Source organism: Panicum virgatum, chromosome 4N (genome assembly GCF_016808335.1).
Source record: "Panicum virgatum strain AP13 chromosome 4N, P.virgatum_v5, whole genome shotgun sequence".
NCBI classification, from domain to species: Eukaryota; Viridiplantae; Streptophyta; class Magnoliopsida; order Poales; family Poaceae; genus Panicum; species Panicum virgatum.
In genome coordinates, this window is record NC_053148.1 from 44,958,755 (window position 1) to 44,974,792 (window position 16,038).

Consider the following 16,038-nt stretch of genomic DNA (forward strand, 5'->3'; position numbering starts at 1 on the left):
CATGGCAAGGGGTGGCACCCTCCTTATATAGGCACTCATACCCTCTTGGATGAGTGACACATGTCACACTCTAGGAGGTTCCCTACAAATATCTAAGTTCCCTACAAATATCTAATTCTAGAAAATTCTAAATTTTACCATGGCAAGAAAATATCCAAGCTTCTTGTCTTCTTATGATTTTTATGGAACATTCTAGAACCTTGTCATGGTGAACAAAATTACGCCATGGTTTAACCTTATTTTTATAGAACCTTCTAGAAGTTTGCATTATAAATTTCAACACTCTTCCTTAATCATGATGAAAACTGGGATGTTACAGTGCCCGATCTTGTGGCCTGGAATTCGGAGAGAGGAGAAACAGACACTGCACTTTTTTGTAGGTTCAGAGTTGGGTGTCTACTGCCTTTCTGCAGCTTTTCGCACAATCGGCTGCGGCATCACGGTACTAGAAAAGTTTTGGGGACATCTCCGATTATTTATCTGTGATTATGCCTTCGACGAAGAGCAGTTTATAGACTTCGACAGTGTAGAACAAATCGCTTTGCTTCTGTGGGAGTGTGGCCAGAGACCAAACAGATTGCAAACCGTACGGTAACCTCGCAAGTTACAATCATGCCAGACCTGTTTGGATGCGCTAAAGTTTAGCACTCAACTTTAGCACTTATTAGCACTCATACTAGTTAAAGCAAGATGTACAGAAATCGTTTCATGTAAGACACACTTCATTCTGAAATGAGCAGAAATCATGTCACAAATGACAATCCATCAATCATGTCGGGTGTACAGGAATCGTTTCATGTTGCAGTGACAAGCACATCTCATTCTGAAAATTCAACTCAGCGAGCAAAATGAGCCGGCTCCAGATGTGCCAACTGCCAAGTCTTGTTACTGCTCTGGTTTTCGGAGCTTCTGCAGAAACACCTTTGATCTTATATCAGCCTACAGAAGAAAAGGCAATTTGTTACTTACCCAGAGAGAGAGAGAGAAAAAACAAGCATTCACATGTTTAAGGCATACTTTCTTCAGCAGTAAGGCCCAATCCTTTCTACCTGATGCGTTGGCTCAGGAACACAGTATTTACAACACATCTTCACTATGGCAGTTGCTGAATCAAGCGAAACACGATGCCCAGTTGATATGTAGACTGGTTTTGACGAACCAGGGCTGGAAAGCATCGCCTGGCACAAACTCACAGTTCCATTACACCAGCTTAGCTATGCAATGAACAGCATGCTATTGATTATAGATGCTGATGCAGAATCTCATACCGCGCCCCATGTTGTCCCAGACTCTCCAGTCAACAAAATTAGTTCGTTATTGCAGTCTTCTTCCAACAGAAGCCGTCTTCTGACTTTTGATTGGTTAAGGCCATCCACATGATGCAGCTGGTGCAATCAACACATCTAGACTCAGTCCTCCCCTAAAGGAGGGGTTATCGATAGCTACATAATGTGGATTGAATTGAGGGAAAACTTGCAACAGGCAACATCAGCGAACCAACCTACATTTTTTTCCAACTCCAATGGTTGGAAGGTCTGCAAGCACACCAAGATGACAAGCTAAACCAAAACCTGCAGAAAATATAAGACAGAGGGTTCAGAATATAAGCATAGATAATATTGATTTTACACTCATGTAGTTTGTAGCTAATAACATTATATGCACAACAACAACAAAAATGCTCCATTTCACGAAAACTTATTGACGAGGGTTCACATGGCTACTAAAAGAGTTTGTTAGCAGAATAGAAAATGGGATCACATAGCAGATGTGATTATCCACATCTTGTAAGAACATTAAAATCCAATAGCGAGATGTATGCGGTATAGATGATTTTAGTATAATCTTATCATACATGTATGAAATACCAACATGATAAACTAAAATATTAAACTTGCTACTTGAAACTAGTAGTGTGAAAATGAATCTATCATTACAAACAACTCGTTAATGTGCTTTACCTCGCGGATGGAGCAATCCATTTCCATCAAACATGAGCAACTGCCAGGGCAGAATGGTAAACCTTAGAAAAGCAGTGGCAAATAGAGATGATTAATATAACAATTCTCAATATGTTAAGAACATGCTACAATGTCTTAACATAATTATAAAAGACATCTCATAAACTACAATGATTAACACTCGTGAAAACACAATTACTTGAACACTAGAATTCTTCAAACGTATAACTGCAGTAGTCAGTATCCTATTTACTGGAGAAAGAAATATGGCCTATTTCCTATGGCTCCTGATCACCTGACCATTCTGGAAAGTGGTGATATCACTTCCAACTGAAGTACACAGGCAAATTTCGTCTTCCAAGTAACAAAAAGAATATTTACCTGAGGGTAGAAATGACGTGCATTGATCTTCACCTTATCCAAGAGTCCAAGAAGAATTGGAGCCTGTAACGATAGACAGCCTTGTTTACTTATTCAGTATGCATGTTGGTACATTTTGACAATTGACAGTAACATTAAAGTATAATGGACAGATCCTAGACATCTTTGTTAGCAAACACAGAAGATAGAAATTTTGAATGACGAGCAAAGCAACTGTCTCAGGTTATACGATAGCTGACTTTTGGACTGATCATACTAGAATCCCCTGGCTCTAGAGGCAAGTCGCAAGAGGAACAGACTGTTAGCAACAGGGAACAATGAGAACAACTTGCATATTGATTGAAATGTCAAAAAGACAGAACTTCAGTTACCTCTCTGAATGAAAGAAATCCAGGAATATATGGCACTTGCAGTCGAACAACATCAAACTCTTCATGGACAACTTCTAAAGTATCGGCATCCAGGACTACCACCGCGGCACATGCTGTGGATGGGTCCTCCTTTAAGAAGCTAATGTCAGTCCCACCAATATACTTCAGTTTGCCCCTTGCATCTTCACCTGAACTTGAGCCAACTGAGGGTAAACTCCAAACAAAATCATCTTCAAGAATAAGCTTACTCTTGAGCATGTCCTGTGTTCTAAAGGACCAAACAACCAACAAGAGATATGAGTCACTCCTCCTGACAGACTGAAGAGGTGATGAAAAAAGAGGTGGTGGAAGGGGACTAAAGGCATACTTGATCCATTCTTGTTTCTGCAGCACCAAATCACGGTCATCTCCTTCTTCTTGGTATCCTTGGCCATCATCCATTCCTATGCTACTCCTTGCAAGACTGCAAATTCTTGTACGGTAGCTCTGTATCTGTACCTTCCAGGGAGGATGGCAAAAACTGACAAATCTAGCCGTCTCCTGCATCAAATTAAGAAAAATGTGGAATTGGGATATTCAGCAATAGGTATCTTAAGCTTGCGGGTTGATGTTAAAAGAATCAATAGCGTTTTGGCGGGCTCCGAATGCAGTGACTAGGGGGCGCCTGTAGCCACACAGCACGGAATCAAGCGCTGGTTTTTTGACACAAAAAGTGGCGCTCCAAATGTCGAAAAACCGAAAATACCTCCCTGATTATTTTTTTTTTCAAATCAAATCAATCCTCCCAGAATTATAGCCCCACGAAGAACATAAGCCCAGGTCTTTGCTTGGTCCCCCGCCCCCAGGGCCTCGTCCAGACGCGAGCTGTACTAACGCTCGGAGGCTCGTCCATGGAGGTTAATGAGGCGAGATCCCGATGCGGCGTAATCGAGGAAAGAAGGAGGCGGAGTAACATGTGGAGAGGAAGGCGGCGCGATTCCTACCTGATGCGGCGTCGGCGGCCGAGCTTCCCCTCCTCGCTTGCCGCCGGAGCCTTGGGGAGCGACGAACTCCCGTCGGCCGTCGTGCCGCCTTCTCTTTGGACCGAGGGGGCCACGAGACGATGTAGCTACTGGGCTGGGCTGGAAGACACATTAACAGCCCACAGAGCGTCCGTGCGAATTCATGATCTGGCCCAAAAAAAAGGCAATTCACGATCTGGGCCAGCAGTACTCGACGTCCAGCTTGTGTGGAGATGGGCTCAAATTGCACAGCTCCAAACCAAGAAAAATATTCAAGCACGAACGCATCATGTCCATTCTGGTCTCACATTTCATCATGTCCATAATTCTACCGGCGGCGAGTCATCACCATGTGTACTACCAGTATATACCAAGCACACACAAAAGAAAAAAAAACGGAGTCGTGCATCAGTGCATGTGGCTCTTGACACGATCCCAGCCAGCCAGCCAGCAAAGCACACTGAGTACCAGAGAGAGCTCAGCTGACGGCTCTGCCGACGTACTCGACGTCGAAGAGGAGCGTGGAGTTGGGCGGGATGACGCAGGAGGTGGGCTCCCATCCTCTGCACCCCGCCCCCTTCTCGCCGTAGGCCAGCGCCGGCGGCAGCTTCAGCATCCGCTTGCCCCCTGAACAGACGCGCAGTCATCGATCCGATTATTCAGTTTGTTCAGAGAAAACCAAAGTTCAGTTTGCTGGGTTCAGCAGGAACCTGCGAGCATCGGCGGGATCCCCTCGCCGCCTACTATGCCCTGATCCCATCCTTTGATCACCTGAAGAAACGAAACAGCATTCTCATCTCATCAGGATTGTTAAGTTAAATCCAGGGGAGAGACACCGTGATGAACTGCAGATCCTACTGCAGAGTGCGGACTAATCATGCAGGTGACAGTTCGGCTCTGACGATGACCAAGCGTGGCGGCATCACCTCTCCGACGCCGACGCGGAAGATGAGCGGCCTCCCGCGCTTGTAGCTGCTGTCGAACACCGTGCCGTCCTCCAGCATCCCCGTGTAGTGCGCCTGCACGGGCACGATCATCGGAGCAGCAGAGATTATCAGCTCATGGATCGATGGCGTACGAACGCATGGCATGAAGCCCTGAAGGCGAACGGCACTGACCCGGATGAGCTGGCCCTGCTGGGCGGCGGCGCCGGTGCCGACGACGCGGTCGCAGAAGGCGAGCCCGGACGGCGCCACCTCGAGCGGGCACTCCCCGCCGTCCGCGGCCTCCGCCACCGCGGGGAGGGGGAGCAGGAAGCGGGAGAGCACGGCGGCGGACACCACCGCGGCCGCGGCCTCGCGCCGGCGGAGGACGAGGCCGGCGCCGGAGCTCCGGGCGTCGTCCGGGCACGGCGCCGCGGGAGAAGCGCGGGGGTGCCTCGCGGCGCCGGGCTTCGGGAGGCTGAGGAGGAGGTGGGACAGCGGCGACGTGGAGGTGGACGGAGCACCCATGGCTGCCCGATGGTTGCTGGCACGGTGCCGTTGCTCCCCTTCTCCAGTGGATAAGGCGAGGCGGGTTCGTCAATTCTCATGGTGGGTGATGGTTTGGGCTGTATCCGTGCTGAGCTCCGGGCCTGATTCCTCCTTGACGGATGGACAAAGCCCAAGGCCGTCTCGCCCCATATACGGTGGTGGGCTCAGGAGCATTGGAGGATGGGCCCCCTAATTATCCACTGGGCTACCGTTCGACCTGGCAGGGAATCACCATTATTCCTATTTCCTTTTTCCCAGGATCCACCTGCAATTTTTTTCAGGACAATTTCATATACTACAAGTAGCATATGCATAATACAATTCCAGACATGTTAGTACTTAGTTCTTACAGCATGTTATGTGAAGGCTGATGCCTTGAAACTTACCTTTTGCAAGTCTGGCCGCTCCAGCAACCTCAGCCATATTCTTGGAACTCTGACCAAGGCTATCAAGCATCTCCATGTCATTTTCAATATGAATGAACGAATAAGCACCAAAAATAGGACCAGGGAGATAACTCTTGACATAGGTTTCCTGCTTTACAATGGGACCATCTGAAATCCGATGATCATAAAAGTTGGCGTTTGGAAATTTGCTGATGCAAGGGTGCATTCTATATTGCACTCCCAGCAAGTGCTTGCTCTAAACAATTGCACAGTCTCTGATAGAGGCTTCGTCCAAAGTCAGCATCTTTAGCAATCTAGCAAGTCATAGCGAGGCTGTATGAACAACTATAGAAATCTAAAAATGATTACTGGTAACAGAACATGCGGATGATAAAAAGAGAACATGATGTTCAAAATAATCTCATAACAAATTTATACCTTGCTCTTTACCAATGATGATAGCTGGTTTTCATCCCCAATTAATAAAACATGTTCTATCCCATGGAGCAATAGAGGAACCAGTGATTCACATTCTTTTAGCTGAGCTGCCTCATCAATAACTAAGATGCTTATAGGCTTCACGCTTTGTAGTCTGAACAACTCAAATGAACTAGAAGCAGTGCAAAATATAAGCTTAGCATGTTTCAAACATAAGTCCCGGATTGAAAGCTCATTGTCTTTACAAGGAAGCTGCATCTTCGAAAGAGCCATAAGAGTTTTTATGCAAAGATTTTTAATGTCCAAAGGGCTATCTGAAGAAATATCACATTCATGAAGATCATCAGCGGCGTCATCTATCAGGTCATCATGACTACTAGAAGAATCAGGAAGTTCATCAGCAGGCTTGAAGATTGTAAAAAGAATCTCATCAGAGACATCATCTACTTGTAAAATACTTCTTAAAGGTAAGGTTGCATGCATTGCTGCGTCCTTGCTGTATATCTACAGACATTTTGTACCGAGAAATGCAATTAATTAGGAATGTTATGAAAGAACCCACGCAATACTTCCACCCATTTTTTCGGTTGAAGCAGCTCAACAACTTCTGGACACGATCATCCTAATATATTTTTGTCAAGAACTTGCCAATTTGCAAACGGTCCTTGTTACCAAATAAAATGATGTCGCCTAATGAATATTGTTGTCTTGAAGAGAAGTCCCCAATCAGCTCAAGAAGACGAGAAGCTACTTGCAGGACAGCCATGTTAGTTGGAGCGCATGCAAGAGTTCTTCACTTCTTTGTTCCTTTGTCAGAAGCATTTGTAGCATCAACAACTATTGTAGTTTTACCTGTGCCTGGTGGGCCCCAAACTAACCCAACAGAAGATCTGTGACTGCATTCACTTGCCAAAATGCAACTTGCTACTGCATCAAGCTGTGAGTCATTCAGCTTAAAGTTGCATAGATCGCCCTTGATTTCATCAAATGAATTATTGCTGCAGTATTTACAATGTCCAGGAGCCTGGAGCACCATTTGAAAACTTCAGAGTTCAATGAACAAAAGACAACAACATAGGAGTTCCATAAACAAATATGTAAACAAAGCAGACAACGAACGACACACAACTGTGGGATTGTCTGAACAAGGCATGCAGCACATTCATTCTGTGCCATATGAAGTTGAAACTACTTAATAAAAAAGTCGGCAATGTCAATGAAGGCGAGGATGCATATTGTGGTAGCGTAATTATAGGGAGGATCAATTCCAATCCACAATTGCAATAAACAGTTAATTAGACTAATTGCTCGGAAGTGAAAAAAAAAGATAGGGTTTGATTTCATTAGTCATTTCAAATAATTTGAGGTAGTGTGTGACATTCTTGGAATCATTTATGAAGCTCCTAAAGGCACATATCAGTAACATCGGGATGTTAATTAAATGAAAAGAATAAATACAAGTTTGTGAGCAGCATACGTACTCCCTTCGTCCCAAAAAAACAAGTCATCCTAAAAATTTTAGGACAAATTAATAAGAAAGGAAAATGACCATGTTTGCCCCCATTTATTATCTATTTTTGGCACAAATTAATTTTTGCATGCACATGCACTTTCTAAATAGGGTAAGATGGACAGTTAGCTCGTCCCCGAGTCTCTGCCCCCGCGTCGCCCCGAGGGCGACACGGGCGGCGCCCCCTCCTGCCCACCACCGGATCTCGCCTCCTCCACCGTTTGGTCCCCCTCCTTTCCCACCTCTGGCATCACACCGGAGGCTGGAGGGAGTGGGGATCCATTTTTTTAATAGTTTTTTATAGCTCAAGTTTAAATTAGGGTTAGGGTTTCTCCATGCCGCGTTTCGTGGTATGGGAGATTTGTTTCCTCCTTCTCCTCTCCGGCAACAGTGAAGAGATAGGGTGGCTTCGGTCTCTCCATGGCGGCTCCGATGATGGAGGTGGCGGCATCTACGGTGTCGGCAACTTGCTTGGAGCGACGACATGGAGAATTAGGTTTCCGGATGGCGTCATCGAGGCGGGGATGGTGCCGTCATCGTGGAATAATTTTCTCCGGCCACTTCTCCGTTTTGCCGTGGTTAGATCCAATCACGGTGAAGGGCTTGTGAGAATAAGTCTGTCCTCCAAACTGATGTCAATCAGTCTTGGATCGGATAGATTGGGATCAGTCTCTCTTCTTCATCGGTGGCAGAAAGAGGAAGAAGAAAGACGCAAGAAGGAAGAAGAAGATTGTGCTCGTTCCAACCTACAGGGATGTTGGTCGCCATTCTTTGGGCGCTTGTTCTCAGTCTGCTTGCTGAGCGTATGCCTGTGTGGCCTTCTATTTGATTTTTTACACAGGTTTGGGATTGAGATTTGGAGCTGCTTAGTGCGTGAGTACTTTGAGAGTGTTGCGTGTATCTTGATGATGTACTCAGCTTTGATATAATACAATTCTTCCTTTGATCTAAAAAAAAGGGTAAGATGGTTTTTGGGATAAATTTTGAATCATAGAATGATTTGTTTTTTTTTGGGACGGAGGGAGTATAGTTCAAAACTATGCAAGTATCTAAAGTATAGATAGATATTTGCTCCATTACGTAAACAATACAAACTAGAAATTCTTATCAACTTTATTCACATCTCATAACAGATATATAAAAGAAAAGGCAATATATGTGATGATCGAAAGCATACTATCCTTTTGCCAGTCAGATACAACTATGCAACCTAACATGTACACTGCAAACTAGTTAAGGGACTTAACATTGTAACTGAAAAACTCACATAATTGTTTCTGCCCAACATGCTATGGATGATATTTGAATCCATTGTCAAAACCCTTCGAAGCACAACCCAAACACGGTCATATGTTACCATATTAGTTAGGAATATGGCACAAAACGACCATCGCCTTGATGACTCGTGTGTCTCTGTCTCATTTTGTCCATGCTGTCCACTGCACTTTTCAGCTTTGGCTCGTTCTTTTCGGACAATGTCGTGGGCAGATGAGTATCTAGATTTTGAAGCTACTGCTTCTTGATCTAGCATATCCCAAGACTCATCCAAACCTTCAGAATACAACTTATCATACTTATTAACACCCATTTGTCGCCGTTCATCTCCTTGTGCTCCAGTCTCCATCAACCGTGATGCCTTAACTGTCATCTTATTGCCCTTAACCTTACTGACCCACACAATGACACATGATTTGGACTGTCTGAGAATATCATATTGATTTGCCGGTCTTGTTTCTGAAATCAATAGCACATCTTCAGCTTTCGGCTTGTAGTTATGAATCCCACAACCATGAGATGTTCCCGTCCATCTGCTAAGACTGATCTCGAATGATCCCTTCCTTTTCCTCATTGAATTAACATAGAGCAGATCTACATATGGTGCATTAGAGATGTCCTCCATGGTTGAACACATATCATCCCTGACCTCTTCTAAAAGTGGCCCAAAGAACGCTGTCATGTACTGCTCCACGGTGCTAAATGTCTCAGGTATCTTCAACACCTGTAAAAACATTCCACTTCCATGAATTCACAGATTTTTTTCCCTAAGGGTTTGCAAGAAACCAGCCCATAAAACTTATAAGGCAGTTTGAGTGCAATCAAGAAATTAAGTTCATCAATAAATCTGCTAAAGAATATAAGAACATTCTATTCATAATGCAACAGAAAAATTTTGACTCCAATTGATGAATACCATAGGCAGATAAGGTGAATGGAATGTAAACATTCAGATAGCAGGGTAGTTATAGGCTATGCCAGTGGCACTGTCTAAACCCCACCAGAAGGCCTAGACCTAGATGTTCTCTCTCAAACCTAGGTGCAATTCAAACAACAGATAATGCATAATCCATAAATCATTCACTGCTGGCGCTAAAAAGAAAAACAAAAAAGTCTACATAACCCCCCACCTATCGGCAGTCGATTACTTAACCCCCCAACCTATTAAACCGGATATTCCACACCCCAACCTTTCCAAAACCGGACAAATAACCCCCCGAGTGGTTTTGGACAGTGGTTTTGTCTTTTTTTTTCTTTTTTATTTATTTTGAATGAATCATGGAAAAATCATAGTAAATTATAGAAAAATTATAAAATAGAAAATCAAATTTTGTTGGACTCCACATGAGCAGAACTATACAGTGAACATATAATATATTTTAATACAATTTTTTGCTATATATTTTTATCTATTCTTTTCTATAATTAATTGAAATAATTCATAACTGCAGTTTCTATAGTTCGATCATGGTGAAATTTTTATGGTGGTCTAATTATTGTATGCTTGAGCAGTAGTAAAATTTCGTACTTATTGGATTATATGTAACTTAGTTATATATTTAACAAGCATAAACACTAAATAAATTTATAACTATGTAATACATGATCCAATGAGTATGAAATTTTTACTATAGTTCAAGCATACAATAATTAGGTCACCATAAAAATTTCACCATAAATGAACTATAGAAACTGCAGTTATGAATTATTCCAATTATTTATAAAAAAGAATAGATAAAAAATCTACAACAAAAATGTATTAAAATATACCATAATATATGTTCATTGTGTATAAATTGTATTAAAATATACCATATTATATGTTCACTATGTACTTCTGCTCATGTTGAATCCAACAGAATTAGATTTTCTATTTTATGATTTTTCTATGATTTACTATAATTTTTCGGTGATTCATTCGAAATAAAGAAAAAAACAAAATCACCGTTCAAAACCGCTTGAGGGGTTATTTGTCCGGTTTTAGAAAAATTGGGATGTGGAATACCCAGTTTTATATGTTTGGGGGTTGATTGTCGATAGGTGGGGAGTTATGTAGGCTTTTTTCAAAAAATAAATTCTAAACCAAATTCTCCACATCCGCAAAATGGGGGCACACTTGTGTTCACTTGGCTGTGGCTGGTGCTAATTTGTTATGAGAGAACAGTACTGCTGGTTGGTTGGCTGACAAACTAAACGAACAGAGCGAAAGCGGCACCGCCTATACCTAAAACGGCCCAAGGGACGGGGAGGAATCCCCATTGACGCGCAAAACCCCAAACGCAGTTCATCAGATCCGCACGGATCATCCGCTACGCACGCACGCCAGGTGCCCAGCAATGATCGGCCGACCAAGCAAGGAAGGGGCTCCTCACCTTGTCGCGGAGCAGGTCCTTGTCGAGGATTTGGCTATAGCAAGGCCCGGACCCGGTGATATTGGGCTCCGGGAGGCATGGGCCCGATAGCCGGGTCATGTCTGGGCCTCAATGCCGGCCCGCTGGACGCATCCAGGCACGGCCCGAAAAAGACGGCCCGATCAGGCCGATGGGTAACACGATAGGCTCGTTTAAATATCAGCCCACCTTTTATCAAACCCTATTAAAGCACTTTCGGGCCGCCGGGCTGTCGGGCCAAACAGGCCGACCCGACACAACTAAAGCACTTTCGAACCGTGCCTGGGCCGGCAGTTCAGCTCGTGAGCAGACACGGCACGATCCGTTAATTAATTCGTGCCTAAGCGGGCCGTGCCTAAATGGGCCGTGCGGGGCCGCCTGTTTGGCCATCTATAGATTTGGCCCACAGACCACGAGAGCACCACCTCGGAGAGGCTCTGTCTCAGCCTAGCGCCGTTCCTCCTCCTCGCCGGGATCCTCGTCGCCGTCGCTGGTGCCGCGCGGCGCCGCATTTCGCATTCGGCCCGGCGACGAGCACGCGAGGGTGCGAGACAACGGCCCGGCGCTTAACGAATCACGAATTCACGATTGGTGGGGGAAATCTGGGTTGGGGACGATCTGAAGTAGTCTACTAGCCTTCCAGGCACCAACACAGGCGGGGACCAACCGACCCGACCCGGCGCGCCACGCCCCCGTCCCCCGCACCGACGCCGACGGCCCCGAAGCGGCGAGGCGCCGGTGCGCCCTCTCGCCCCCTCCCCACCCGCTCTGCCGTTCCGCTGTTCCCATCCCGCCGACCCGCCCCGATCTCCGTCCCCAACCCCACCACCCACCAACCCACCGAGCGACGCGACGCGGCCGCGGCGCTCCTCTAACCTCCCTCGCTTCTGCTCCACGCCGCCCGCCCGCCTGCCTGCCTGCGCAATCCCGTGCGGCCCGCGATCCCGCGCCCCCCGCGGCCCAGATCTGGTGGCGCCTCGCCGCTCGCGCGCGCGCTCCCGGGGGTGAAGCGCAGGCGGCCGCCCGGTCGGGCCGGTCGATGGTTTCGGCCGCGGCGCAGGCGGGCGTGGTCGCGGCGTGCGTCGTGCTGTTCGTGCCCATGGGGCTGGCGGGGTGGCACCTCAGCCGAAACAAGGTGCTCTTCTTCTCCGGCGCGCTCTTCGTCTCGCTCGCCGTCGGGGTCCACCTCTCCCCCTACCTCCCCTCCGTGCCCCACCTCCTCGCCACCTCCTTCTTCCTCCCCGGCCCCGGCGCCGCGTCCGCCGCCGCCGCCTCCTCCGGGTCCTCCTGCGTCCCGTTCCTGCACCGCGTGGCGTGGTCTGACGCCGCCGCCGCCGCCGCTAAAGGCTTGGGAGGTGGGACGGCGCGGACGTGGTCGTGGCCGCCCTCGCTGGCGTCCACCTGCGGGTTCGCGCGGCTGTCGCGCGACGACGCGTCGCTGCTGCTCAACGGGTCCTGGGTGATGGTGGCCGGGGACTCGCAGGCGCGGCTGCTCGTGCTCGCGCTGCTGCGCCTCCTGCTCGACCCGGCCGCGGCGGCGGCCGCCGAACCGGAGCTGTTCCGCCGCCACAGCGACTACCGCGCCGCGGTGCCGGCTCGGGGCATCTCCGTGGACTTCGTCTGGGCGCCCTTCGAGAGCAACCTCACGCGACTGCTCCGCGAGGATCTGCGCCTCGCGCCGCGCGTCCCCGACGTGCTCGTCCTCGGATCCGGGCTCTGGCACATGCTTCACTTCACGGACGCCACGAGCTACGGCGACGCGCTGGCGTCCGTCGCGGGTGCCGCCAAGTCGCTGCGCTCGCCGCTACCAGTGCCGCCGCCGCATATGTTCTGGCTCGGGCTGCCGCACCTAGTGAACCACATGCTCAACACAGACGCCAAGAGGGCACACATGAACGGCACCATGCTGCGCGCCTATGACCTCGAGGTCGATCAGAGGGGCCTCATTCGTGGTGATGGCGGCCCATTCCTACTGCTTGATGTGGGGAAGCTCACACAGGGGTGCGGGCAGCAATGCACGGCTGATGGAATGCATTATGATGGCGGGGTGTATGACGCCGTGTTGCATATCATGCTCAATGCATTGGTGATTGAGTCACAACAAAGGATTTGAGTGGATAGGGGTTCTTGACCAGGTTTGTTCCCACCCCCTGTTCTTTTGGTCCGTAACAGTACACGGGTAACTAAATTGTTGTGAACTAGGAAGGTTCTTTGATTCCTTCAATGTTTTCGTTGCTTGCCAGAAGTCACCCTTGGATTGCTCAATCTTAGATTGTAAAATAGGAACATCTTAGAACTACACTGTTATTTGCTGAATGGCAAACCGAGCTGGTTGTACTGTATACTTTTTGTTGGAAAATAACTAAGATGGTGATTCTGACATGTAGATTGTGGGATACTAAGAAATAGTTACCTTCCAATTTGGCAATAGGATGTGTTTTCTGTCTTTGTTGTGGTAAATTCAAAAACTTCTCTGAATCTCGCAATGATGCTCCCAGCCTGGAAAGCCAATTTTGATAAATGATCTATCTGTACATGTCAAATTTGAGATCTGTACTATTCTATCTTAATATAGCCAAATACCTTTCATCACTAGTTCTAAGATTTGTGTTGTTCCGTTTTCTATGGCTATGACTATGCTGCATGCTGAATGGTTGTCAAACAGAGTGTTGCGGCAACCATACTGTACATAAAGGTTATGCCAAGAGTGCAACTGATGGTTCTAGAAATGCTTAATACTACAGCGATGTGTCACTATATCCTCCTGTTATACAAGAAATAAGAATTAGTTTGTGCTATTATAAAGTGTCACTGCTGTTCAGAAGAACGAAGATGTAGTTATTTTTCTTCAGTTAGCCTCTGGTCTCCAGTGCATACCCTATCAGTAATTAGTTTCAGATGAGATCCTTAAATGCCTCCTAGACAAAACTAGGTTTTCAATGGATCAAAAAATGTCTTAATGAGCTGTAGACATTTGGATCTCATTACATTGTATTGTGAACCTTGCTTTCTCTTTTCTGCTTTATTCCAATATTTAGTGTTCACATTTTTAAGCTGCAAACTAGTGTTACTGGAATCTGTAACTAATTGAAGCAGATACTCCACAATTCATCCAAGTACTGCAGAAAAATCCCAGTGTGCCCTAGTCCTTGTTGCAGTGGTTCATCGAGAAGGCCCTTAATTGGTATTATGCATTTTTTACGAGCTATTTCTGTATTATATAATTCTGTTAGCAATCTAACTCAGTAATTTCATTGATTTGTTTGACTCACTTTGCTCAGCTTTTCAGTTAGTATATAGGTAATCAATATGTTTCTGAAGGCATTATTTGTCCTATATTAGGCATATAAAAACAGGTGTATTCAGATAATGTAGTTATGCTGCTTCAAGCAAGCACTGAAATATGCCATGCTTCTTTAGCGAGCATTGTTTACTTTCTGTTTGGATTGTTGATCCATGGTTTGTTTTCCCCATACATCATATGGTGCCCTAAGTTGTGTCTGTGATGATGTGGTACAGTTTGGTCTTGAGTAGATCAAGCCCCTTCCGATTTTACTACAGATGGGGTTATGACACTACATATACTGTTCGTTCTATTCTAATCGAGAAAAGGGAAAGCAATAAGTCGAAGAAAGACACTTAGTGGTAGTTCTAATGTTTCCAAGACTCACCATGATGGAAGATGAACAGTAGTGTACTTTTCATGATAGTTTCACAATTTCTGGTGTTTGATCTCTAATTGTGGTTTACCCTGCTTGGTCTAAATCCACTTGCAGGATTTTAATGTAAGAAATTCGTGTGACCATGTGCTGGGCACGCATTAGCTTGTGTTGTTTCAGGATGAAAGACTACGGGCAACCAGTGCGGGCTCTCTCTCCCCTGAGACTGCAGGTGCAATTGCAACCGGAGCCGGCGTAAGTGTATCGTGTTCCGAGGCAGTCAGGATGGGTTTAGCCGGCAGCGATTGGGAAAAAAAAGACTCACCGCCGGGCGAGCTTGGAGATTGGATTAGCAGTGACACTATCGCCATACATGGAGTCGTTGACCTGCTCAATTTCTCTCTACTATCAACCAATCATATTTATTGTTTACTTATTATAAAGATACTAATCTCTTCTATTGCGAAATTTGATAGTGTCTAGTGCATAGGTTCTTGTGTAGAAATTGGATCTTGCATGAGACTCAGGCCCTGTTTGGTTATAAAAAGTTTCTGAGCTAATTTTAGTCCCTAGGTTAAAACTTTTAGTCCCTACCTATTTGGTTGTAGAGACTAGAGGGATTAGAGGTCATTAAATGAAGTGCATAAAGTACCCTACTACCTCTAATTTGCATGCATGCATAAAGTACCCTACTAATCATAGGAAGCTGTAGGCTAAAAGTCCCAAAAAGCTTCTCAAGAGAGACTTCTCATTTTTTAGCCCCAAAAAATCTCACCTGTTTGGTTCTTTAGCCGCTAAAGTCTTAGGTGGTGTTTGGTTCTCAAAAGTCCCTAGATTAATTTTAGTCCATGGACTAAAAACTTTAGTCCCTACTTGTTTGGTTTCAGGGACCGAAGGTCATTAAATGAGTGCACAAAGACCATATTACCCCCAATCTGCATGCATTTAAGAGGTGGGGACCGGGGTAGGGGATGGAATAGTAGGCTTTATGTAAGCTAAAAGTTCCAAAAAAGCTCCTCAAGAGGGTATTCTCTAGTTTTAGTCCCTAGCATAAAAAGTCTCAAAAAAGTTACTCCTGTTTGGTTTTTAAGTCCCATAAATCTTAGGGACTTACAGAAAAATCCAAACAACTAAACAGGGTCTTAGGGACTTATGCAAAAGTTCCATGAATCAAACAGGATCTCACTTTCTTCA

General features: G+C 45.9%; 3 protein-coding genes and 1 pseudogene across 5 annotated transcripts; 1 reads left to right on the forward strand and 3 right to left on the reverse strand.

The window, feature by feature from the left end:
• Window positions 1–640: 640 nt before the first annotated feature.
• On the reverse strand, window positions 641–3,825 carry LOC120671535 (endonuclease V-like). 2 transcript variants are annotated; one of them, XR_005673669.1, is made up of 9 exons: window positions 3,697–3,825; window positions 3,081–3,253; window positions 2,714–2,981; window positions 2,343–2,405; window positions 1,962–2,001; window positions 1,506–1,571; window positions 1,269–1,385; window positions 1,018–1,178; window positions 641–939 (listed from the first exon to the last, which is right to left on the reverse strand). XR_005673669.1 is itself a non-coding variant. In XM_039951900.1 (9 exons), the coding sequence occupies exons 2-9, from the start codon at window positions 3,152–3,154 to the stop codon at window positions 886–888; spliced, it is 819 nt and encodes a 272-aa protein (XP_039807834.1). In that variant the 5' UTR covers window positions 3,155–3,253; window positions 3,697–3,825; the 3' UTR covers window positions 641–885. The 2 variants fall into 2 exon arrangements, 1 of the variants encoding a protein (XP_039807834.1); XM_039951900.1 differs by having other exon boundaries at window positions 1,050–1,178; window positions 1,498–1,571.
• Window positions 3,826–3,958: 133 nt separating this feature from the next.
• LOC120671534 (peptidyl-prolyl cis-trans isomerase FKBP13, chloroplastic-like) lies at window positions 3,959–5,268 on the reverse strand. The gene is made up of 4 exons (XM_039951899.1): window positions 4,833–5,268; window positions 4,641–4,733; window positions 4,425–4,485; window positions 3,959–4,341 (listed from the first exon to the last, which is right to left on the reverse strand). Exons 1-4 carry the CDS (start codon window positions 5,163–5,165, stop codon window positions 4,193–4,195), a joined length of 636 nt encoding a protein of 211 aa, XP_039807833.1. The 5' UTR covers window positions 5,166–5,268; the 3' UTR covers window positions 3,959–4,192.
• An 82-nt stretch (window positions 5,269–5,350) lies between these two features.
• On the reverse strand, window positions 5,351–11,697 carry LOC120669447 (annotated as a pseudogene).
• A 157-nt stretch (window positions 11,698–11,854) lies between these two features.
• On the forward strand, window positions 11,855–16,038 carry LOC120671536. Of its 2 annotated transcripts, none has more exons than XM_039951903.1 (2): window positions 11,855–13,320; window positions 14,962–16,038. In XM_039951903.1, the coding sequence occupies exon 1, from the start codon at window positions 12,225–12,227 to the stop codon at window positions 13,296–13,298; it is 1,074 nt and encodes a 357-aa protein (XP_039807837.1). In that variant the 5' UTR covers window positions 11,855–12,224; the 3' UTR covers window positions 13,299–13,320; window positions 14,962–16,038. The 2 variants fall into 2 exon arrangements, with proteins under 2 accessions (XP_039807837.1, XP_039807836.1); XM_039951902.1 differs by having other exon boundaries at window positions 11,856–13,320; window positions 14,282–16,038.